Source organism: Myripristis murdjan, chromosome 5 (assembly GCF_902150065.1).
Source record: "Myripristis murdjan chromosome 5, fMyrMur1.1, whole genome shotgun sequence".
Taxonomy (NCBI): Eukaryota; Metazoa; Chordata; class Actinopteri; order Holocentriformes; family Holocentridae; genus Myripristis; species Myripristis murdjan.
This window is the reverse complement of record NC_043984.1, coordinates 34,133,704-34,159,583: the sequence shown is the minus strand read 5'-3', so window position 1 is coordinate 34,159,583 and position 25,880 is coordinate 34,133,704. Positions and strand designations below refer to the sequence as shown.

At 41.7% G+C, this 25,880-nt stretch overlaps 3 protein-coding genes across 3 annotated transcripts in view; 2 read left to right on the top strand and 1 right to left on the bottom strand.

Annotated features, from left to right (window-relative positions):
• LOC115359829 (zinc finger protein 585A-like) overlaps positions 1-25,880 on the bottom strand; it is a 1,044,768-nt gene that overhangs the window by 511,210 nt on the left and 507,678 nt on the right. The gene's annotated exons all lie outside the window — the stretch shown is intronic.
• LOC115359088 (uncharacterized protein C20orf85-like) lies at positions 6,190-8,080 on the top strand. The gene is made up of 4 exons (XM_030051385.1): positions 6,190-6,248; positions 7,511-7,592; positions 7,702-7,791; positions 7,925-8,080. The coding sequence occupies exons 1-4, from the start codon at positions 6,190-6,192 to the stop codon at positions 8,078-8,080; spliced, it is 387 nt and encodes a 128-aa protein (XP_029907245.1).
• chmp4ba (charged multivesicular body protein 4Ba) lies at positions 9,611-21,870 on the top strand. Its single transcript, XM_030052400.1, has 5 exons — positions 9,611-9,976; positions 17,522-17,699; positions 18,294-18,408; positions 18,685-18,811; positions 19,417-21,870. Exons 1-5 carry the CDS (start codon positions 9,793-9,795, stop codon positions 19,473-19,475), a joined length of 663 nt encoding a protein of 220 aa, XP_029908260.1. The 5' UTR covers positions 9,611-9,792; the 3' UTR covers positions 19,476-21,870.

Sequence of the window (25,880 nt, the reverse complement as noted above, 5' to 3'; positions counted from 1 at the left end):
CGGAATCTCCCTTTAAAAGAAAATAAGCAAAGAGAGGAGAAGCAGGCGAGACAAATTAAAAGGATAAAAAGAGGCAGACAGGCTGCCCCATGTGCGCACACACACACACACACACACACACACACACCTACATGTGCTATGGATGTTTTATTTCAATCCACAAAATTAAAAACAGCAGGCAAGCTGGTTAAACACACACACACACACACACACACACACACACACACACACTTTCTAAGACAAAAAGGTACTTGTAGGCGCACAAAATGTCAGACACAGATTATTGTGTGTGTACGTGTGTATGTGTGTGCATATTTGTGTGTGTGTGTGTGTGTGTGTGTGTGTGTGTGTGGGTGGGGGTTTAATGAGGTCATAATATAATCAGACTAATCTGATTACAGTGTGACAGATTTGATGCTTCTTCTCAATTTCCTGTCTAACTGTCTTACTGCTTGAACCGTCTGCCTGCCTGTCTGCTTATCTGTCTGTCTGCTTATCTGTCTGTCTGCTTATCTGTCTGTCTGTCAGTCTGCTTACCTATCTCTCTGTCTGTCTGTCTGTTAGTCTGTCTGTTGGTCTGTTTATCTGTCTGTCTGTCAGTCTGCTTACCTATCTGTGTGTCTGCCTGCCTGTCTCTCTGTCTGCCTGTCTGTTTGCTTGTCTGTCTGCCTGTCTGTTTGCCTATCTGTCTGTCTGTTGGCCTGCCTATTTGTCTGTCTGTCTGTCTGTTGGTCTGCCTGTCTGTGTGCCTACCTGTCTGCCTATCTGTCTGTCTGCCTGTCTCCATGTCTGTTGGTCTGCTTATCTGCCTGCCTGCCTGTCTCTCTGTCTGCCTGTCTATTTGCCTATCTGTCTGTCTGTTGGCCTGCCTATTTGTCTGTCTGTCTGTCTGTCTGTCTGTCTGTCTGTCTGTTGGTCTGCCTGTCTGTGTGCCTACCTGTCTGCCTATCTGTCTGTCTGCCTGTCTCCATGTCTGTTGGTCTGCTTATCTGCCTGTCTGCCTATCTGTCTGTCTGTCTCACTGTCTGCCTGCCTGCCTGTCTCTCTGTCTCCCTGTCTGCCTGCCTGTCTGTCTATCTCACTGTCTGCCTGCCTGCCTGCCTGCCTGCCTGTCTCTCTGTCTCCCTGTCTGCCTGCCTGTCTGTCTGATTGTTTCTTCTTCACTGCACATTTCCATGTTGTTTTTACTGCCTGTCTGTTCCAGCTTCCACTCAGGAGCAAATACACAACCAGAACACACCAGAACGTCTGCGCACACGCACACACGCACGCACGCAGACACACACACACACACACACACACACACACACACATGCACACAGCAGAATTCAGCCAATCTAGAGAACAGAAACAAAGTAATTGATGTGTTTCATTTTCTTGTGACCTGCAGGGTTTCTAACTGCCTTGTGGTGTTTGATGTGCGTGTGTGTGTGTGTGTGTGTGTGTGTGTGTGTGTGTGTGTTTGTGTATGTGTGTGTATGTGAGCCTGGCATAATGGATGAATATACTACATGATGCAAATGGTGACGGTACAACTATTGTCCCTACTGCCCCAACCAGACTCGTAACCCTTGACAACCAAGTCTGTGACCCCTGGCGACCAGATCGGTAACACTCGACAACCAGATTCATAATCCTCAACAGCCACAGATTTGTAACCTTTCACCACCAAATCTGTAACCCAACAACCAGATTCAAACCCTTAAAAACAGGTTTTATAACCCTGTGCACACACAGATCCATACGCATTAAATACATGTACACACACACACACACACACACACACACACACACACAGTTTGTGTGACTGAGAGCTTCCAGTTGTGTAAAAGCAGATCTGTGAGAGGTTTTGTGTCGAAGCTGCACCACAACAGTCGGGTCCTGTAAAGTTTTAACATTAATTCAATTAATTATGATCACCCGTTAATTTTAGCGTGTGTGTGTCTGATCCTAAACGAGCAGACAAACCAGGGGGCGCTGTTTCAACAGAAGCCGAGATTTGGCAATGTAACACAACGTCACAGAAATACTCCGTGACGATGGGATTTGAAAAATATGAACTTACCTAAAACTTTATTTACAAGACAAGTTCCTTTTCCTGTCTGGGTATATTGACACGTTTCGACAAATAAAGGCCAGGCCGGGTCGAAATTAATTGTTTTTGCGGTTACTACGGATACAGTTTTGTATTTCCTTTTATCATAATTTGCAATCAGTCAATTAAAACGTCATTAGGTAGCCTCATTTTTAAACAGGTAATATTCATACTTATTGGTTTGAATACACAATTTGATGTATTTCCCATCTTTGCTGAGCAAGAGTTTTGTCCAAAAGAAATTAACGGCAAATGCAGAGCGGTTGGATTCAGTGACTGAGGCAAATAAAAGCCCGGTTTGAAGGTTTTTACTTCAAACACACATACAGCTCTCTGTCACATTCACGATGCCTCATGTTTGCATGTGATGCGCGACTAAGAGAGAGCAGAGAAAGCGGCTTTCATCGCGTCTGTTTGCTTCACATTTCAGCACCATGGACAGAGAGCGGGGGACTAATTATCATCAGCCGTTCGTTTAAACCACAGAAAATAAAGAAAGAAAGGATTTCTAGTTAACCCTATAAAGCCATTTGTATCATAAATGATACACATTTTCAATTCCGTTTTTCGTTTTCAGTTTAATCAATACTTGACCAAAATACTGTTGTATACCTTTGGACACTTTCCCTGTTCACCCTGGACCAAACCATTGGCACTTCAAGTACTGTCATATATCATACACCAGAAAGGTCGTGTAATAACATATTTTTTGAATTTTGTTTTTTAATATATATTTTGTTATAGGACTAAATAAAGGGTTCAATTTCAAAAAATTGGAATTTTCTGCCAATTCTTTCATAGTTCAGGCTTTATAGGGTTAAGGGGATGTTCCAAACAGCAAAACCAAACGCAAAGTTTGGCGCAAAAACAGGCGATTTTATTGTAGTTTCAATGCACTAACCCTGATTTCCCTCCTCAGTATCATGTGTGAATTCATTAATTTGGGATAAAACACATAGAGTCACAGACATCATTTGTACTGGAGGCTGTTGGGTTTTTATCTAAAGTAGCCGGGAAGATTCTTCCAGAACCCACTTTGGAAAGTCATGGAGGAACAAACAGGTTCACTGACTGACTGTCATATTGACTGACGGGCAGATTATGGACCAATCAGAGCTCTGCTTCCTGCTCACACACACACAGGCCTGCATGCTGAGTGAGTGAACCCGGCGACTGAGAGACAAACACTTAACGAATCGAGCTTCAGCAAACTTCAGCACACACACACACACACACACACACACACACACACACACACACACACACACCAACTACTGTCAGTGTGAACGAGGCCACAGAGTGTGTGTGTGTGTGTGTGTGTGTGTGTGTGTGTGTGCGTATTATTAATCATAAGGGATTACAAATACTGACGTGATCACAAATGCTGAATCTTCCATATATGGCCGTTGTAAACCAATCAACCAATCACACTTGATTTCTTGATTTGTGTGTGTGTGCGTGTGTGTGTGTGTGTGTGTGTGTGCCAGCTTGTCTGCTATTTTTAATTTTGTGGATTGAAATAAAACATCCATAGCATGTGCATTTGTGTGTCTGTCACCACTATCTCTTTCCCTCTATCTCTCTCTCTCTCTCTCTCTCTCACACACACACACACACACACACATACTCAGACACACACACACACACACACACACACACACACACACACACACACACATATATATATAAAGTCACACAAACCAGCCTGTCTGTTGTACCGTTATATCTCTCTCTCTCATTCTGTCTGGCTTACACACACACATACACACACACGCGCGCGCGCGCACACACACACACACAGAAAAACAGCCCACCTCTCCTGTCTCCTCTTTTATCCCACTCTCTCTCTCTGTTTCTCCCTCAAACACACACACACACACACACACACACACACACACACACCAAACTGCACTTCCTGCCTTCTCTTTCATCTCTCGTTCTCCCTCACACTCACACACACACACACACACACACAAACACACACCTTCATGCTACGACTTAACTCGCCCAACTCCCTCTTTGCACACCCTCGCACCCTGCTGATGCACTTTGATGATGTCATCAGGCCCAGACAGACGCCTACATCTGTGTCTGGCCCACACTGGCAGAGCATGTTGAGGCGCTTACCGCCCCCTGCTGGCTGCTGGTGGGACTGCGCCGCCTCCTCTGCTCACTCACACACAACAAAACACTCACAGTTTGTGTTAAAACTGACATTCACCAGCCACCACAACTACTGAATGAATGAATGAATGAATGAATGAATGAATGAATGAAGACCTTTATTGAGGGGAATTTGTCTTTTACAATGAGCCTCATAAACTTTATTTAATAGCACTTTTCATTGAAAATATGAAGCCCAACGTGCTTCTTATTGCATGATTAAAAGAACACAGGCAAAAAATAAAAGCAATAGACAACAATAAAAATTATGATTGACTAAAAATTACAACAATAAAAGCTATAGAAATAAATAAATAAAAGTAAATAAAATAAAATAAATCCAAGGATAAAAAAAGATATATGAAAACCAATGATTAACTGAAAAACTAAGGCTATAACATTACTTCAGAAAAAAAGCCACATTAAAAAGATAAGCTGTTAGTTTCCTTTTACAAAATAAAAACACATACAGTATTTAATTAATTAATTATTTACTGAATTACTTCATTAATTGCAGTTTTACTGCAAATTTTTTAGCAATGTGCATTAGAGAGAAATAGAGAGAATTACATTAGAGAGAAAATGCACTTTTTGGATTCTTAAGCAGTACACTCCGAATGAAGGACACAAGATTGATGATTAATCACTGATTTATAATAATAATGTAAAAAAAATGTTATAAGCCAGTGTGACTAACCAGGTATTTTTTTTTTTTTTTACCTGTTTGAGAACATGCAGGCAATAAGACAATCTGTACAGGAGATGATGAATTATGGTGATGTGCTGGCAGTCGACGAAGTTTCTTCCGTATTTCTCGGGCAGAATTTATGTCAGAATATTTTAACCTGCAGCAAATGAAAGGTTAAGGTTTCAGCTATGAATAAATATATTATAATATTTTCTAAAATTAGGTGATTCATGATTAAAGTCACATTTTGAATTTGTGCCAACCAGCCCCATCACAAGGTCGGCTGCCACATGATACGGGGCTGGTGGCACGATGTTAAAGTAATATCATTGTTAAAAAAAAAATAAAAAATGATGCAATCAATACAAGCAAACAGTGATCAGTGAAGATGTCTAAAATCAAAATAAAAATCTAAATAAAAATATAATAGTAAACTAACTATATATAGAGTTTTTTAATTTTTTCAAAATAGTCTCAAAATACCCCAGCAATATCTACATGTGTAAAAATATATTATTACCGTGTGCCAACCAGCTGTGTTCACATTTTACACAACTTTGTGATGAATTTATGTTTGTGCTCATCAGACATTAAACTCTGATATTAACATGTCATTGATTCCCATGTCGATGAACTACAAGTTACACATTTCTGAAATCTCTGTCTAATAGAGTTTTAGAATACCTTTAATCCACAGGCCACTTTTTTTTTTTTTTTTTTTTTTTTACTTTTGATGCTATAAAACTGAAGTTTTCACCAAAATGGTTGATGTTGTTTTTTCACTTAGGTCAAGAACGCAAATATTTTGATGTTACATTTTTGTTTTATATGTTTGTTTGTTTTTAATCCGATTTCAATTTAATATTCCCAAATTATCACAGTCAAAGTACGACTCAAACATGATTACAGATTTTTGTCGTGGTGCAGGAGAAAGAAGCACACACACACACACACACACACACACACACACACACAAAACCACTTGGAGATGCCTGAAGTCTCGGTGACCCTGCAGTGATCCCATCCAGCCGTCGCCACGGTTACGCACAAGAGAGGGAGAGACATATAGGTGTCAGGGAGCTGCATCACCATGGCAACAGTAAACAGGTCTGTCAGTGTGACTTACACACAGGTGAAACATTAGCCGGACAGAGAAAGAGAGAGAAGACACACAGACACACAGACATACACACATACACAGACACACAGACACACAGACACACACACGCTCCGGTCGGGACAGATGGCAGCCTCACAGGGAAAGTCTGATCCAATCAACTTTGTGGCAAAAGACAACATCTGGTAAAAATACTCACTTCTTTACTCACTTCTTTACTTTTTGTTATTTTTTGAATAATGTGTGTGTTATTCTCACCAAACTCCAAACCTCAAAAAAAGATATTCTCACTTACTGAGGTTATTATCCAAACTGGATCTCTGCAGCAAGTACACTGTCTTTATTTCTGTATTTATTTATTTTGAAATATCCCTTTAATGTTTATTTTTCTTTAAATTAGCAGAATGGAAGACAGCTAGAGACACTGCAGCCAAACAGTCTCTCACACAGTTTCCACACGTTTTTGTCATCTGATTTTCAACAGTGGCGGTTACAAGTTTATTAATGTTCGATTAATACAAAGTTTGATTAGGATATATTGATCTTTGGGCTTGTAAATCATTAGTTTATCACCTCAGGTAGGAAAAAGCTGCCAGACTCCACAGATTCCACTTTGGGGCGACAGATATTTTATGTTGAGTTTCATTACTTTGTCTGTCATCTGTCATGTTGCTTGTTTATCTGACAGTGAAAATCTCAAGCTGTGCATTTCCTGCAAGCTGATGATATTGTGAATCAATCAATCAATCAATCAATCAATCAGACTTTATTTGTATAACACTTCATACAAAGAAAATGCAACACAAATTGCTTCACACAAAATTTACATACACACACACACACACAAGGAAGAGGAAACACCATCGTATGTGAGGAAAACACCAGAGGCATGAGAAAAAAATTCAAAGTGAAGATAAAAGAAATAAGATAAATCAGTCGATAAATCTAGAAACAGTTGGTAAGAAATCAGTAGATCGGAAAATTGTTAAAAGAAAAACGGTCTAGAAAATATAGATAAATAGCTGAGTTAATAATAATAAATACTTGGGATAAAATTAATGACCAGCTTACAGTAAAAACATTAAATGCATGAACCGACAATAAATAAATACTTCAATAAATGAGTAAGTAAGTAAGTAAATAAATAAATAAATAAATAAAAGTAACAGAAAGGGTAAATCTCAGCGCCGACACGACCCAATCCTAATCCTAATCCCACACAAAATGTCCAGTATTGGATACAACATTAAAATAATAGCTTTTTATTTATTTATTTATTTTTCTGAGCCATAAATGCATCACATGTCAACATTTAGGAAACAGTCACGGGTACAGGACTCGAACCCCCGGTCTACAGGGGCAAAGTCCTGCTGATCTGCAGAAATGCCAACAATCAAGTGTGTGTGTGTGTGTGTGTGTGTGTGTGTGTGTGTGTGTGTGTGTGCAGGAAAGCACATGTGAAGGTGGAGAGGGACTCGTCTAAAGCCTGGATAGACAAGTGGGGCTTCCTGACTGACGTCTACCAAGAGGTACACACACACACACACACACACACACACACACACACACATGCACACACACACACACACACACACACACACACACACACACTCACGCACTCCTGTATGTGTGTTTCAGCAACAGAGGGAGAGTGTGAAGCTGAAGGAACCTGAACTTCCTCCTCACCTGAAGATACGACCTCCGACCCCCCCAGAGAAATACATCCAGGTAACACCCTGTCTGCCTGTCTGTCTATTTATCTGTCTGTCTTTCTCTCTAACCTCTCTCTGTCTCTCTGTCTGTCTGTCTCTCTCTCTCTCTCTCTCTCTCTCTCTCTCTCTCTCTCTCTGTCTCTCCCCAGGTGAGCCCCTCCCCTGTGGTTCCACAGACAACTCAGGGCCTGATTGGCTGGCGCTCCTCTCAGCCTCACCTGCAGCTGCCAACCTATGGCATGGTGCATCATGGGAGACGTAGTTTTCTGCGGGAGCTGGGCTGGACTCTCGACGCCCTCCACTGATTGGCTGGCGAGGACACAGCCGCACTTCCTGCTCCGTATTAAAGTCATTTCTCCTTAGACACTGGACTTTTATCAGAGTGGGAATAAACAGATAAACATATATCTTTTTTTTAATCCATATTTTATGTAAATATATGATTCAGTTCCAAGTTTAAATAGCCACCATTTAATTAAAAAAACACGGTGAAATGTTTGCCTGCAGTGTTTTCAACAGGATGGCGAATCAAACATGAAAAAAATGAAAATAAAATAATGACTTTCCTAAAAAAATAATGACTTTTCTCAAACTGGTGAGGCCATAAAACATGTCAGAACAAAGCTTCTCACATGATGTTACCTGGGGGTGTACTTTTTGGATACTTAAGTAGAAGTACTGTTCCTCTGCTGGTATCTGACTGCAGTAGAAGTAGAAGTACTGTTCCTCTGCTGGTATCTGACTGCAGTAGAAGTAGAAGTACTGTTCCTCTGCTGGTATGTGACTGCAGTAGAAGTAGAAGTACTGTTCCTCTGCTGGTATCTGACTGCAGTAGAAGTCGTAGTACTGTGTTAGATGCAGCTGCATGTGTGAAGAGTGAAAGTCACCAGCGGAGCCTCAGAGGTTTTCCTGGTAATTTCTCCAGGATCCGTGTGTGACAGAGGCTGAACATCCTCACGTGTATCGCCATTTTCCTTCCATATTTATGAACAAATACACAAGATTGCAGTTTTAATGTTATTTTTGACAGACAGACACCGCCGTGGACCCGGTGTGTGGTAAGATGTTGTCTCAGGGATCCCAGCATTCAGTCAGTCCTGTAACTGACTGTACTGTATACTGGCAGATTAACGATGAAGAGTGTGAAACCCATGGACAGAATAATCCCTCTCATACACTCTGTCAGTGGGCTAACCTCTACTCACTATAGTGTACACACAATAGTGAAATTAAAATATTCCCTATTTTTCTAGGGGCCCCCTGGAGCCCCCTCCAGGTTGAGAATAATAATACTAATTCTAATACTACTAATAGTCATATATGAGTATTATAATGACTACTACTACTACTACTACTACTAATAATAATAATAATAGCCACCTTTATTGATATAAACACTTCAATATTACAAAGTGCTTCACAAAGGCAACAAATAAAATAAAATACAATAAAATAAAGTAAAAACAAGTTATAAATCAAACGTTAAAAAGGTTATGAAGCTGGTTATGGCCATACCATTTGGGTAAGGCTGTAGAGAATGAATGTAAGTCGATTTTTGTTTGTTTGTTTGTTTGTTTGTTTTACATCAAAGTGAGGAGACTTCTTTTCAGTCCCTTCTTCTTTAAAGCGGTTCCTGATTTTTACTTGCATTTGCATTTTTTTCTTCCTTTCTTTCCTTCTTTTATTGGCTTTTATAATCCAGATTATTCTTTAACACCCGGTGACTTTATGACTTGTAATCTCTCTCGCGCTGATGTGGAAAAAAAAGAACGCGTCACGCATGACTCACGTACCGGTGATGACGTGATGACATCACGAGTTCTGTGCGGAAAAGCGGAAGAAGAAATAAAAACAACAACAGCAGCAGCAGGAGCGGCAGCGGAGGCTCCGCTCGGCGTCGATAATATCTTGAGAAAAAAGTGCAGAGCTACTTACGGTTTTACTGCTCGGTGACTCTGAGTCCTGACAGCCCGTGTGGACGTAGCTGAGCCGGTGAGGTTGACATTTAACGACAAACATGTCGGTGTTGGAAAGGTTGTTCGGGTCCCGGTCGAAGGGTGGGAAAGCGCCGACACCCCAGGAGGCGATCCAGCGGCTCCGGGAGACCGAGGAAATGTTGGCGAAAAAACAAGACTTTCTGGAGAAGAAGATCGAACAGGAGCTCATCACGGCGAAGAAAAACGGCACGAAAAACAAACGAGGTGAGAAAGTGTTGAGCCAGGTGCGGCATGTGTGGAGTCCAGCGGCGGTGAGGCTGCTGGCCCGCGGCGAAAGAACAAGGAAGTTGAGCCCGTCAGTCCACCTGGACTCCGGAGCGCTCACCGCCGCATGACTCCATTTTACCCGCACGGCCCCGCACGGCACCGCACCACTGCCTGTAACCCCCCTGTCACCTGCACATTTACCCACAGCTTCTATTAAGTCACGTCAATTTGACTCCAGGCAATTAAACCTCTAGAAAAAATGATTAGAATAGGAATCGTCACCAAAGTTTATGTGTCAGGTATGTTAGTAGCCCTTTAAATAAAACTTGTTCATAAAACATACATCAACATTCATGTTCGTCCCTGATCAATGTCACATTGACTGTCAGAGGCTCTCACACTGTTGTGTCAGGTGGCAGGTTTTTTGATGAGTTTAAAAGGCGTGTTAAAGTCCCTGAAACACGTGTGCAAAATGTTGATGTTTCTCATATATGTTCTATAAAACAGCCCCGAGTTAAATAGACCCTTACAAGAAGAGTACAAAATGTGCCCAGGACATTGAAATCGTGTTAGTTTGATGTTTACCTTCTTGTCTCTGTTAAATTTGGAAAAGCCATGAAATATGAAGCCAAAAAAAGATGTTAATCATGTTGGTTAATCATTTAGAGGCGTTAAACATCGAATCAGGTCAAATTGGGGTAACAGGAGGGTTAACAAACTGTCTCCGTGACAGAGAAAATAACAGGAAACACCTCATCATCTGTCAGTGAAAACTTCCTGATGCTTTCGTGAGTGGCAAAGTAAAAGTGAGCGTTGAGGCGTGATTTTAAAGAAGATACAGAGATTGCTTTTGTGATTTCAGTAATTCATGCGCCAAGCGTTTGCTGATTCCAGCTTCATCAAGATCACTGCGACACTCGTCTTCCTCTTAGTTTCTCATGTCTTTATTTAATTAATTAAACTTGGGGTTTCTTTTTGGCTGCTGGTCAGACAAAGGAAGCATTTTAAAGACGTCACTCTGACACTTTGGCATTAGTTTTAACACTTTACACACTCAATGGTTAATTAAAAAGAAATACTTGATTAATCAGCAGTGAAAACAGTCATTAGTTGCAACTTACAATAGGGAATATTTTCATTATGTGTGACAGTATCAGTATACATGGAAAACTAAATACCCACCAGTCAACATGTTGGAGAAAGACTCTGAACTGGTAGAACTGGTGAGCTGGCCGTTCAGATGGTTTATCGTTCCATCTGGACGTTGCTCATTCCAGGGCGAGGCCGGGCCGGCGCTCCGCCGTCGTCACTGATCTCCGTCAGCAGTTGTGACATTCAAATGAGGTTGTAAATGAGCCCCTGCGCCCGCGAGGCCATGACTCTGGAATAACGCTGTTCACGCATGTGGCTGCTGTGTTAGTTCAGTTCAGTCCGTACAGCTCAACCACTCTGCCGCCGCTGACCTCCAGGATCAGAAATAGCAACGCAGAGGCCTTAAAGCTGCTGGAACAAAACCCCCGGCGGCCATGTTGGAGGTCTTCACCTCTGTGAACAGCTGGTTGTGTGTCTGAGTGAACTGTTTCTCACCAGGCGGGAACTGATCATTTCATCACTGATCAATCTGATTGATTATATTCAGTGCCCGTCTTGTTGTGAAAGGGACAGTAAACCCAGTTAAAAGTGAGGATTTTATCACTTAGTGTTATTCTTGAGTTCTGTCTTCATGGTACACCAATAATTGAAAGTTCCTCAAAGACGTTAAGTAAAATGGATTTTAATGTGTTCCAGCAGGACTGGGGGGGCTTCAGGTCCCCTTGTAAGGACACAATACTGTCCAACCAGCTGTCTCACAGAGAGAAATGCTGCGTTCAGGTGTACTCAGAAGTCGGGGAAAAAACAACCTCCGACTCAGAAAAGTGCAGCAGAACGGTCACTGAAGTCGGGATTCCAACTCGGGAACTTCGGCAAGATCCGCCTAGACCGAGTCTGCCGAAATGACATCATAGCAATATGCCGGTGCACACGGTGAACGGTGAACAGAGTACCTGCTGGTCAGTTTTTATTAGTATTTTATGACTGATTCGCATTCGATTGGAGGTCGGAAAAATAATGACATGTAACCGTCGACTTCCGGCCTCCAATGGCATGCAACTAAAATATCCTGTTGAGCTGAAACTGGCACTGCGACTTCGTCTTAGCGAAGGTTTTCCCAGCTACCACTGCTGCAGAGCTCACTTGCTAAAGGCCTGAGCGCTTGGAGGCTGGAAGTAGCAGAGCCGATGTGAGAGACGCCGTCGCTCGCTGAAGCTCCATGTCTTGATGGAAGCCTTTGCTAACCCTCCTCCTCTGATGTAATCCTCAGTGTGTGTGATGCTAACAAGCTAACAGTCACAGTCTCTGGTCCGGATAACGTGTTTCGGAGTAGAGACTCGAGGGCTAAAGACAAGACAGTTTACTGGGGCTGAGACTGTGACGATGACTTGGGTGCCTTTTTGGTATTGTGATTTTTCTTTTTTGAATTCTCCTCTAGTTTGTGGATGTAAACTTTAATGAAGTTGTGATTCTCCTAGAGGTCACTATAGGTCATTTTATACAGTTTGATGCTCTGCCTGCAGTGAAATGGCTGCTATGGGGGCCAACATCATCACACAGGAATCAAATGTGGCTCATTGAATCCACAAGAGTCTCAGCTTTCCAGTCAAAGCCAAATGATGCAGCTCCAAGACTGTTTAGGCCCCAGTCTGCACACACACACCATTTTACAACAGGCCACAAGAAGAACACATTAGGATTGCATGGGATTAGCAGAAGGTGGGCGTGTCTGCAAAGGGGAGAGCCGTGGCTGCCCAGAGAACCCATTTTCATTCACACAGCTGGAGGTCAGAGGTCAAGGGACCCCACTGGAAATGGCCATGCCAGATTTAACCTCGCCAAAATGTAGTCAAACGTTGGAGCGATAATTGGTCTCCTTAAATCGATCTAGTAATAAAAAAATCATTTAAAAAATAACCGTGACACTGAAGTGAATCAGTATTTTGCCCTCTCGTACCGTTTACAGTGTCACAACAGGCTGGTTCAGGCTGCTTCACATTCATTTGCACGTCTTTTTAACCAGCAGACGTCTGACCCTCCATGCTGCAGCCACATGAGGTCGCCTGGAGATTTTCTGCTGCAGCCACAAAGCCTCTGTCGGGGGAAACAGCCCCGAGCTCCGGCCCGTCGTCCTGCGAGGATCCTCGGCTCATTTTAAAAGTCTTCATTCTGCATCACATGCTCTTCGTTTAGCCTCCAGCCCCATAACCTGATTTTCTACATAGTTCCTTCTATTCTTCACCAAACACCGAACAGACCTGTCGTTAAACCATGCAGCATAACTCTATTCCGAGTGTGTGCAACTCCCCGTAACGCACATAGATCTCGCATGATGTCACTTTCTGCACGAAGCCTATGAAACTTACTTTACTTTGGCTGATATTAAATCACTTTGCTGTCCGATTTTTGCCACCAAATTCAGTCGAGCTTTGGTCTTTGCTTGTCCGCTTCAATTTCTCGTCGCTCGCCGTTTGACAGCAAAAAGTTTTTAGTGAGGCGTGTGGTTTTCCTTCAGCTCCCAAACTGTGGTCCAGGGACCTTTAGGGCCCATGAAGGGTCTTCAAAAGGGTTCAGCAGTGAACGAGGAAAAGTTAGAATAGAATAGAATAGAATAGAATAGAATGTACAATGAGATTAAGAGCAGCTCCTTTTAGTGCAAACATGTAATAATAAAGAACAAGAAGAAAGAACAAAAAAATAAAAAAGATAAATTTCAGTATAGATAAGAATAAGTAAGAATACAAATAAGTTATATATAAAGTAAGTAGTTCTATATACAGTAAGGATTTAGTGGTGATATTGCACATTTAAATAGTGTTCACAGTAGGTGGTTGTGAGGTAGTCTGGGTATCAGTAATGTTGCATTCACTTCACAAAATGTTGATTAAATCGATTCACTTTTATTTGGGGATTGTTGACATGAAAAGGTTTGGGCCTGCTTAAGCTCAGGCGAAATAGGTTTTGTTTGTTTCGTTTATCATGTAGTGTTTAGTCGCTCCTGGGCGTGTAATGTCATTCAACAGAGAGTCAGTTTATGGCTGCAGGCACCACACACTGAATTTAATAAGGTGATCATTCAAGAGTGACTGCACAGTGACTGGTAGGACAGGTTTTTTTTTTTTTTTCTTACATAATTTTCTCACGTGCTAGTGCAGATTGAAGCAGCGATGATGTAGAGCCAGACAGATATCAGAGGACGGGGGCGGCAGGTGAAAGCAGGTCTGCTGTTGGACAGTTGCAGATGAAAACAGGGGCGTCCAGGTGGAGGAGTGAAATGCAGCGCTGCAGGTCAGATAATCTGGTGGTGTTGTTGTGTGATGTTTGATAAAGAGGCAGAGCAGGATTACGTGGCGACTCTGAGCTCTGATCTCTTCCCCTGTTCGTTTGTCATCCATCATTTTTGACACTTCACACACTTATCAGGATGTTGTGTTTACACGTCATGCACCTCAGACCAAGGTTATCGTGAATGAAAATCAGCGAAATAACAAAAACATTTCCGTGAACTGAAATTAAAAATGAAAATGAGGCTTTACAAAAAATGATTAAAAAAAACTAACAAATTATAGAGAAAGTGTCTTTATTTTCATAAAGACATATATTCATCAGTATTTTCATCTGGGTCAGTTTATTTGCTTGTTCATCTGTGCTCAGTGAATACACTTTTTAAAATGGTCTGATGTTTTGTTGAGTTTTTATTACGCAATACTTTTTCTGACCTTTTGGAATCTCCCCCCTCATAAATTCCCCATATTATAGAAAATACTAAGACTAACACTGAAACTAATAACAACTAGCGTAAGCATTTTCAAACAAAAAACTAAAACATAAAAAAAGAATTAAAACTAAACTGAAATTGAAATAAAAAGTCAAAAAAATAAAAATAAAGTAATGAAAAAATGTCAAACTATAATAACTTTGCCTTAGACCTCTGAGCCTCTCTCTCTCTCTCTCTCTCTCTCTCTCTCTCTCTCTCTCTCTCTCTGTGACTCAGCAGGTTTGTGTTTTAACTCTCTTTATCTGCTGAGGTGGTTTCCCATGTTGTCATTAAAGGGAAATTCCACTGTTTTCTGTGTCAGGGTGGACATTCACGGTGATTCTCCTGCTAACCAGCCTGAGCCTTTTGATCAACACAAGGCTTAGAATCAACTGAGCCGAACCAGGCAGGCAGACAGTGAACGCATCATTATTCATCATTAGTATATGTGTTGTCTTGGAAAATGACACAAACCTGTTTTTTCCCCCCCAGCCCAGTTATTGAACATGAAGTGTTTTTTAAAAATAATTTTAATAAAAATGTGATAATTTTAAGTAATTTTTTAATAATGTCAAATTCTCAAGGTGTGACCGTGTTCATGAAACTGGAACTATCAGGGAAAAAAATTATAAATCAGTACACAAAAAATACTACATTCAAAGAAACTGAATACTGTCATCATTGCCATGAATAAGTAAATAAAATAAATATAAATAAATAAAAGAACTACCAAAGAATCTTTGAAATTGAATTAATGACTTTAATTAGCAGTTTTTGGCACCATCTAGTGGACATTTATCGCAACTGTCCTCCTGTTGTGTACACGCCTAAAATTTCTAAACAAAAATGTTTAGAGATCCCGATCCTCAGCCTCTTATCTAATGAATTTAAAAACACAGAACCTGAATTCTGAGTCAGTTCCATTTCTTTTCTTTATTTTTTCTGCCAAACGGTGACACAAACTGAACAGCGATCCTCTCAGTCTGACCTTAACACGCTGTGTTTCCAGGCAGATTTGGCTCAGACTGGATTTTACTAGATTAAATGCATGGTAAATCTGAACTGGCTGAGGGTTTTATGGCAGCCCGTCCAACAAGAACACACACTCTTCATGTCTGGTGGAAGTTCACCCATCGCCTCCACCAACACAGCCACTCTGCCGTCTGGTGGTTGGTCGTATCTCAGATCGTATCAAGCAAGTTAGACTGAAACTTGGCGGACGGAGGATCAATTGATTAGACTTTTTGGTTGTGATGTGGATTGTGGGTTTTGATCAGGGATCGACGAATCATCAGTCTCAGTCAGTTATCAGGGCCAGTGTTGCAGATTTTTTCAATAATCTGTGTCGTAATCTCGATTTACACAATGGCCGATAAGAAAACCGCTCAGACGCTGCAGAGCAAAAACGAATGGGTGGGGAAACGTTTCTCATGATACGGTTACAATCTGGATTTGTATTTAATTTAGTTTCACAGAAAGACAAAAACACTAAGCTGGAGCGCGTCACTTTTGTCATTTTAGTAATTATAATTATCGTTTTCTTTTTCTTTCTTTTTTGCAATTTTTAAAGATCTTTCTTTTTTGGCTGTTTTGTTTAAATTAGTATTATTTTTAGTATTTTCTTTTACTAATAAAAATGTTTGTTAATTCCAAGTGAGGTTTATATTGCTGCTTATTTGGATTTGATATTTTTATTACTCTGTACATTTGTATATTGTATATTTTTAATTTTTTTTTCTTATTGCTATCTTTTTTATTCAATTTATTTTTATTTATTTCTTGTTTATGTGCACTACAGGGAGGTTGCAATTTCATTGTGTGCCTGGTCATGCAATGACAAAGTCTATTCATTCATTCATTCATTCATTCATATTGGTGTCTCTAATACTGTAAATTTTGACAATTGCAGATATCGCTAATTATTGATGATTTTGCTCCAGTACATCGACTTTTCAAATTTGCCACCATGCAGTTCAGTGAGATAAATGTCACTTTGATTGCTGAAGGTGGGATATTTACATATGTTGGTAAATATCATTACAGATGAATGCCAAAACATTTTATCAATATTGTTATTATTATCATGAAATCAGTCTCATTATTTATTTTTGCTTAATACAAAAATTGCCCTCAGTTTCAATCAAATCAATCAATCAAATTTTATTTATATAGCACCTTTCACTAGCACTAGGAGACCGATGCACACTCATAAAATATGGTTAATTAAAAAAAAAAGATAAAAAAAAAAATAAGAGTGATTATACAAGAGAGTGAATAAAAAGATTTAAAACAATAAAAACACAGCAATACAAGAAAACAAAAAACTCAAGAATAAGATACTGAATAAAATATAAAAACAATATGAAACAATTTAAAACAATAAAGACACGGCAATAAAAAAAATAACTCAAGAATAAGATATTGAGTAAAATTTAAAAACAATATGAAAAACAAAATACAATGTAGAATAAAATATCAATAAAATAACAATAAAACAAATACAGATAAAATAATAAATAGTAAATAAGAAGTTGAGTACCTATAAAACTATAAAATTGTTTGGCTCTGAGAGGTTTGGGTCAGATTTGTCTCGAAACGTGCTCCGCCTCACGCTGACCTTTTAATTCGCTGCTCACATCATGAAAACTAAAATGCTAATCAGCGTGTGTCTCTGGTCCCGGCTGCGGCTGCAGCGGCTCTGCAGGCGCTCAAGAGGAAGAAGCGCTACGAGAAGCAGCTGGCTCAGATCGACGGGACGCTGTCCACCATCGAGTTCCAGAGGGAGGCGCTGGAGAACGCCAACACCAACACCGAAGTGCTGAAGAACATGGGCATGGCGGCCAAGGCCATGAAGGCGGCGCACGAAAACATGTAAGAGAGAGAGAGAGAGAGAAAGAGAGAAAGAAAGAGAGAGAGAGTTTTTTCCTCACATTTTCACATTGTGGTCTCATCTGTGTTTTTTTTCTCTCCTTCCTCGTCCGAGCCTCTGTTTTCCCCTCGTCTTCTCTTTTCCTTCACCTCATCTCTTTCTCTCTGTTCTCCTCTCCTGTTTTTTTATTTTTTAATTTCCTCTTTTCTCTTCCTCCTGTTTTTCTGTGACTGCAAATCCAAATTATGAGCTGATGCGCTAATTGCTTTTTATTACATTTTCTTGTGTGTGTTTGAGTGTGTGTGTGTGTGTGTGTGTGTGTGTGTGTGTGTGTGTGTGTGAGGCGGCAGATTAAATGAAACACAGGCTCCTAATCACATACTGCATTTCCAAATCTGGAAACATGTTTACGGATTTCTGCGCGCAAATGTGATTACACGACTCCAGATCCAAACACACATTTCCACATCTGCGCTCACGTTTGCGAATATCACGTTGCAGTAATCGAGTCCTGATTTTGTTTACCTGTGGCCGCGCCCGCGCACGTTTGTTTGCACGTGTGTGTGCGCTGACGTGCCGCGTGTCCTCTGCCGCAGGGACATCGACAAAGTGGACGACCTGATGCAGGACATCACAGAGCAGCAGGAACTGGCTCAGGAAATCTCAGACGCCATCTCCAAACCCATCGGCTTCGGAGAAGAGTACGACGAGGTGAGTTTGGCGGTGTGTTGTTGTTGTGTTGTTGTGTTGTGTGTTGTTGTGTTGTGTGTTGTTTGCCTCCAGGTGCTCTGTGTCGAGTTTCAGCTGCAACAGAAACCACATGTTTTACTCTGTAAACACACCGGAGCAGACGGAGCCGGAGCTTCAGACTCTATTTGTTTATTTGTGGCGGTGTGTCCATGCAACCTCAGCTGGTTCCTTACTTACTTCTCAATCTATATGTGTGTGTGTGTGTGTGTGTGTGTGTGTGTGTGTGTGTGTGCCCAGGACGAGCTCATGGCTGAGCTTGAGGAGCTGGAGCAGGAAGAACTGGACAAGAACCTCCTGGAGATTGGAGGAACAGAGGACGTCACTCTGCCCAGCGTACCGTCAACATCACTACCATCCAGACCAGGTGTCTCTCTCACTCACACACACACACACACACACACACACACACACACACACATTCTCGTCCCAGTCTTACAGTCTCGTGCTTAGTAGAAACAGTTCACAAGAGCTTCAGTGTGAGTGGAAATGACATCATTTATTTTGGATGTCAGGTGAGCTAATAATTCTGTCTTCATTGTAAATATTTGCGGTCATTGAACAATGACACTAACAGTCCAGTTACTAAATGCTAAATGTTTGGAATCAAATGTAGGGATCATTTTCTAGCATTTAGCCCCACTGACCTCCACATGTTCTACTCAGTGCTCAGCACTGCCCCCGATGGACAAAGCGCTGTACTGCACTCTGTTTTCCTGTCACAGGAGCCAGGGGCCGCGGCTCAGCTCGCTCTCCACGTGGCCTTTGGGTTAGCTGTGTTTACTGAAACACACACACATACACACACACACTCTCCAGAAAACAGTCTTTGCTCCAGACTGCACATGAACAGTGCGCACACACACACACACACACACACACACACACACACACACACACACACCAAGGCTGTTGCAGAGTGTAAAACTGTTAAAATGAACATTAACCTCATTTTTTCTGTTCCTCTTTCAGCCAAGAAGGAGGAAGAAGAGGATGACGACATGGCGGACCTCCAGGCTTGGGCTAGCTAAGCTAGCCTGCCCTGCTGGCTAGCTAGCGCCCCCTCCTGTCTGTCTCTCTGTTGGCTCGCGGGCCGCCAGACTCCTGGACGGGAGACAGAGACTCTGGGCTGCTCAGCTGGCCGGCCCGCCGCTGTGTCTTTCTATGCCTTCGTCCCAACATATAACCATCCCCAAATCCTAAAGTATGCACTTGTTCACTGCCTCAAAAGAAAAAAAGGAATAAAAAATCAGAGTATCGGACTGGGCTTTTTGCTGGGTTATGATTAATATCTGAATTGTGATCTGTTGGCTAAATGTACGCTTTGCCCTGACTGTGCACAGAGCCACTGTCAGCCCTACAGCCTGTACTTACATACATCAGAGTGCTGTACGGGGGGAGTGTGTGCACACACACTCGGGGCAGGAGAGTTCAAGTGCATATTGTAGGACAGAGGGTGTGGAGGAACGGTACGCAGCCAACGTCACCTGGGAGGAGTGGGAGGAGTCAGTACATCCATAGGAAAAACAACGAGAGAGACCACAACACGACCCGGCCATTTTTCTGCTTCCTGTGATGTCATCTCTCCGCGCCCCTCAAACTGAGAACCCTTCAGTACGCTAACCGTCTCTGGAAAACCTCAACAACAACAACAACAGCTAAAGACTATAGAAAAAAACCATGTAGGACTTTCTCACTGAGGCGTCGCTGTCGGTAAGAAAACCCATCAGGAAAAATCAGTCAGCAAGCACAGACATTGGTTTAGGAGCCCAAAGACTCATTCAGTAAAGTAACTGGGAGTAATGTTCACACACAGCGTGACACTGTGGCCACCAGCTGCCAGGCTGTGGCTGTCAGATGTCAGATGTCAAGTTCACAGCTAAAAAACAGCAAAGAGATGAGCCACACGTGTTAAAATCTGTTGAAACTGACGAGCCGCATGTTTTGAAAGGCGCTCGCTTCTTCCAACATGGCCGCCGGAGGCTGCATTACGTCACTTTAAAGACCTGCACTGCTGCATTTGACCAGGCGGCCACGGCTGCAGTCTGACAGTGATCTGCACTGAGAAAGTCCTACATGGTGAATTTGGAAATGTGTGTGTGTGTGTGTGTGTGTGTTTCAGCTCTTTGACCCGGTGACCTCGTCTGAATGTTTAGTCTCTAAGTCCTGAGGCTGCGAGCTCAAGCCGACTTTTTCTTTTTTTTGGGTGTTTTGGGGGAATTTCTCGCTCAGCTCTTATGTCATGTGATATGAACTTAAAGCAAAAGTGAACATTGTAGTAGTGTGTGTGTGTGTGTGTGTGTGTGTGTTGTCCAGCTCCCTGGGTGTGTTACGAGTCCACATGGTAGACAGCAACACTGGATTTGTTTGTCTCCATTCACATCCGCAGCAGCACAGCTCCCAAAATAACACAGAAGCCAACACCAACAAAGAGGATCAGGACGATATAAACAAAAACAAATCCCGGTACCCTTTTTTTTTTTTTTTTTTTATTTGTGTATGTGTATGAATAATCACAATCATCTCTGAAAGCACTAGAGGACTCCCTAAAAACTCGTATTTCATGCATCACTGTGTGCCTGATGTTTGTGTTTGGCTGTTTCGTCGCTTTTTGGATAAACGAGCAAAACCATACCCTAAAAACATATCGACCTGAGTCAAGGCGCCCATTTTTTTCTTTTGATTTGAACTGGAAAGTCGATCCAGCAGGTGGGGTCTGCAGGGAACTCGATAGCCACAAATAATTTTAATCACACACAAAAAAAATAAGGGTACCAGCAACGGTTATAGCACAAGCCCACCATGTGGAGTCGTACAGCAGCCAGGGAGCTCCTCAGACCTCCACTGACAGGAGGCCTGAGGCAGACGGCTGCCAGGGCCTGGTTATGGATTTATTTCAGCCTCTGTGTTAAAAAATAATAATAATAATGATAATGATAATAATAATGACACGAGCCAACAAGCTCGGCTTCAGCTCACCGTCTTGGTGCTGCAGGATGATCAGTGATGGATCGGGGTCGGTTCACAATCAAACAGCGAGTTGAGAGTGCGGTTTTGAAAACATCCTGTGTGTGTGTGTGTGTGTGTGGTGACCGAACGAGAGTGGCGCTTAACTCTGAATCATTTGCTCATTTTTTTTTGTGATGCAAGATCGAGTCGTGTGTCGACCCCTGTCCCGGCGTCCAGAAGACGAGAGGCTTCCACATGCCAACGAAATGTCTTGTTGCTCTGTTTTGTACCTTTGGATATCGCTCATCTTCTGTCTGGCTGCACACACAGACAGCCGCCGGTCGCCAGGTCTGCTCAGAGGCGGGACTTTGGAGTTTTCCGTGTGGCGGCCATGTTGGTGCCACATCCTTACTCCATGACTGTTGCTAATTTGAGATTCTATGAAATTGAGCTTAATAAAGTTGGGAATCAATGCAAGCACCGCCTCTGTTGCATCAAGTTTATTCACTGTTCACAGTAAGATTGGGTGGTGACTTAGACAAAGCAAGGCAAGGCAAGTTTATTTGTATAGCACAATTCAACACAAGGTAATTCAAAGTGCTTTACAGAGACATTAAAAGCAACAAGACAATTTAAAACAATAAAAACAGTCAAAAAAGGGAAATAGAAATTGAGAATGATAGCGATAATAAAATACCGTAACATAAAATAACAACAGGCTCAGTACACTGCCTGAGCTAGACAGCCAAAGGCCCAGGGCATGATAGGCCTTATCACCCCTGCGGCTCCTTGCCACCAAAAAGTGAACTTAGACAAAATTTGAGTTTCAATTCAAAACCGGCTCTGTGAGAGGTTTCAGCTAGGATCTCTCGTCCCTGGCTGTGAACCAGGATCCTGAGGATATTTAAAAATAGAAAAGGTGTCATTGTCGTTGTGTTGGATCCTAAATAGGAATCTAGTTTGACAGCATTTCAGGTTTGTATCGAATGAAGGAGCCGGCAAATACAAACCTGTGTGTCAGATCTGCACGAGGAGCCTTACAGCCAGAGCTGGAAGCGTTAAAATGCACATGAATCCATCAGCTGCTAAATGCTCTGTTCAGCAAAGTGCTGACTCGACTTGTAAAGTGTGTCTCACGAGTGTCGCAGCTGTGTGAGAAAGCTCAGTGAAGTGCGTATTCAGCATCGAAAGGAAAACTAAATTTTACATTTACGTATCCTGAGTCGTGAATGTTCAAAGAATAAAGTTTTTTGAATGCTCCACATGAAAACGGCAAAGAGAAACCCTGAAACTCTCCACGCAGCGTCATCTGCTCGCCAAACGGAAGACCCGCCTCGGGTGCTGTGATTGGTTGATTGGCCAGGAGTCCCGCTCACTGATTGGCTGCACTGATGTGATGAAGTGAGCAGATGTTAGTGAGGCTCTAATCAGCAAATGTTTTGGGTTTCTACATGATGAACAATTAAAATTATTCATCAGATTTAATAATAATGATAACTGGTGATGGACTAATTGATTAATTGATGAAATGATGCAGCATTAGAGCAGACAGCAGTATGGTGTCTCTCAACAAGCTGGCCCAGCTGTCTCTGTATGTGACTTTTTGTGGTAGGCCACACCCACTGCCACGCCCCTAAAAAGTTGCCTTTAGTGTCGTCCCGTAAACTCCAGCACTGTGCAGGAGGTTGCCCAGAACAGACAGCAGGTCCATCATTCTTCACCAGAATAACACCAATGTGACCGAACCCGACCTGAACCTGAACATAATTTCTACATTTTTGTCTGAAACCAGCCCGACCCGTCAGGGATCTCTTCAGAAATTTTGTTGAGTGCCCCCTTGTGGCTAAGAGGCGTAACCAACCTTCCCAGCAAATTTGGTGGAAATCCGAGCATCTGATTGGAAGTTATGCCACTGTGTGACGAGTGGACAAACAGACACACACCAGCTCAAAAATACAAGAAAACCTTTTTTTATTCCTCCCAGGATTTCAAGGTTGATCAGATAAAAGACTTTTTTGTCCTTCCACACAACGTTACATAAACATGATGGCGTATTAGGGGCATCATAGGGGTAAAAAAAATTACAGAGCCGGGGGAGGAGGGATAAAATTGGATATTCTGTGATATTTAAGTGGTGACTTTACAAGAAAAATCTTATTCAATTATGAGAAAAATAAATCTGATATTGTAAAAAAAATCTGAAAAATAATGTTTTTTGGGGGGGATGGGGGGGTCAGAAAACTACATCACTTCACTTTGCTGAATCTTGTTTTTGGTTCTTGGGTCCTTGACCAAAAAAAAACAGTAAAACAAAAACAGTTTTTTCTGAGTTTTTGTCTCTTAAATTTGTGATTTCATAATCTCAGAATTTTCATTTTTTTTTCTCAGAAACGTGTGAGTTTCTTCTAGTAAAGTTACAGCTTTAATCTCAGAGAATATCTGAGCTTTTTTTCTTGTAGGTTTATGAAAGTCAGAGTACAGATGTGATGTACAGTCAAACAGCCGTGCAGCTCTGAGGCACAAGCTGTTCAGCACAGAGACAACATGAACTCAGCAACACAACACCACCCCTCCTCTCCGGTGTTTGGGAGACTCTCTGATGAAGGAGTGACGAGTTGGAGGGAAGGAAATGGTGAACTGGTGTGTAACGTCACATGAAAATTCAGCTAACAAATTCATAAAGTCATTTTTTCATGTCAGAGTGTCTTTAAATCTGCCTGACGTGTGAGACGCTCGGCCTCGGGAGCGCGTTCTTAATTTAGCAGGAGGCTCGAGTTTCTGCCACATGACTCACACTGGAACGGCCCAGCGCCGCCGCCGCCTGAGGGGTTGCAGGTTCAAACCCCACGAGGGCTCAACCAATCACATTAAGCCTTTTGTTGAGTATCAGCCAATCAGTGCTGTCCACCTTTGATTGGATCACACACACATGACATGGCAGTTTCTTTTATTTCCACTTTATCTGCTCAGTTTCTTGTTCAGTAATTGTTCACATTAATATTTATATTTCCTGCAATGTATGGTCTCCTAGCACCTTGTTTTTCCTTTTTAGCCAGTTTACTTATTTACGTGATATAACTTGTGTGTGTCTTTTAAATGCAACATGGTGGGTACTCCCAAAATTTCATTGTGCAATACATGTACATTGACAATAAAGGCTATTTCTATTTCTATTACATGCAAAGGCAGCATTTTCATTTTAGTCCTTGCCTACCACTAAATATACCCCCACCCCCCCACCCCCCAAATAAATACATAAATAAATAAATAAATAAAAACAGGAGCTGAGGAAATTCTACCATAAATCTCATTAATTAGCAAAAAGGAAACAGCAGAGGCAGGATGAAGACTCAAAACAGCAAAAATTAAAGTACTAATGAATGAACAAGTTGAGAGAACATGGTTCATTCTCACAATAAATATGTTTTTTTTTGTGAGAAATTTCAAAATTACACCTTCAATTTCTATTTGTTTGTTCTTGTACAGTCTGGGTTGGAACGCGTCACTTTTTTTCCCCTAGACGTTGAATATCGGCACTAAAATGATCAGAATCAACATCTGCTGCACCACGGGCCACCTCTGATCCCTGCAGCAGGCGTATACAGGATGTTAACGTGAAATTTTCAGTTTAAAAGTCTGACTCGGTGATAACAGAGTGGGAAGCTTCACAATAAGAGCGTCCCATGGGAAGATCAGAGACAACAAGACCCTGTCCAGTGTGGAGGGAGCACTGGAGCAAAGGCCAGGGTCAACACCAGGGCTGGGCGTGCACAGACATACACACACACACACACACACACACACACACACATTTGTGTGAGTGTGTCTCCAATATCATAATGCCATATTCTTTGCTCTAGTAATACTACAAAATGTGTTTATACTTTGATACCCTCTTTGTCTCCGCACTGAGACTGCATGTAAATAAAATGTAAATGCACAGAAAATGAATTTATGAAATCGCAGTATTTTTTATTCAGATTCTATTTTTAATTTATTGCCAAACGTGTTGATTTCTCCTGTGTGGAGGTTCATCTGGACCATCCTGCAGCATCTTCACGACCAAGGAGCCTCATGTGACCTGGAGAGTAAAAACAATCCTCAGAAAGCTGCAGAACGCTGCTCCAGAAAGACAAAGAGAGCGAGGAAAAACGCCTTCAGGCCAGCATCAGGGCAAAGATCGCAGAGGGATTTCACAAAGCAGGACTGGCCAACAGATAGCTGTGCAGAAGATATCGAGCTATCCAGGTGATATACTGATTTGAATCTGTAAAAACAAAACAAAACAAAACAAAACAAAACAAAAAAAAACTTTTTAAATGTCCGTTTTAGGAATGAAATTGAGTCATCACAAAATTTTATCAATTGCATTAGTGATTGCTAATAATAAACACCATTTCAGAAGATGTTTCATATCACGTTTTAAATTGTTGATGAACCTGTTGCCCTTGTGAGCTATTCATCTTATGAAATACAAAGACATTTGT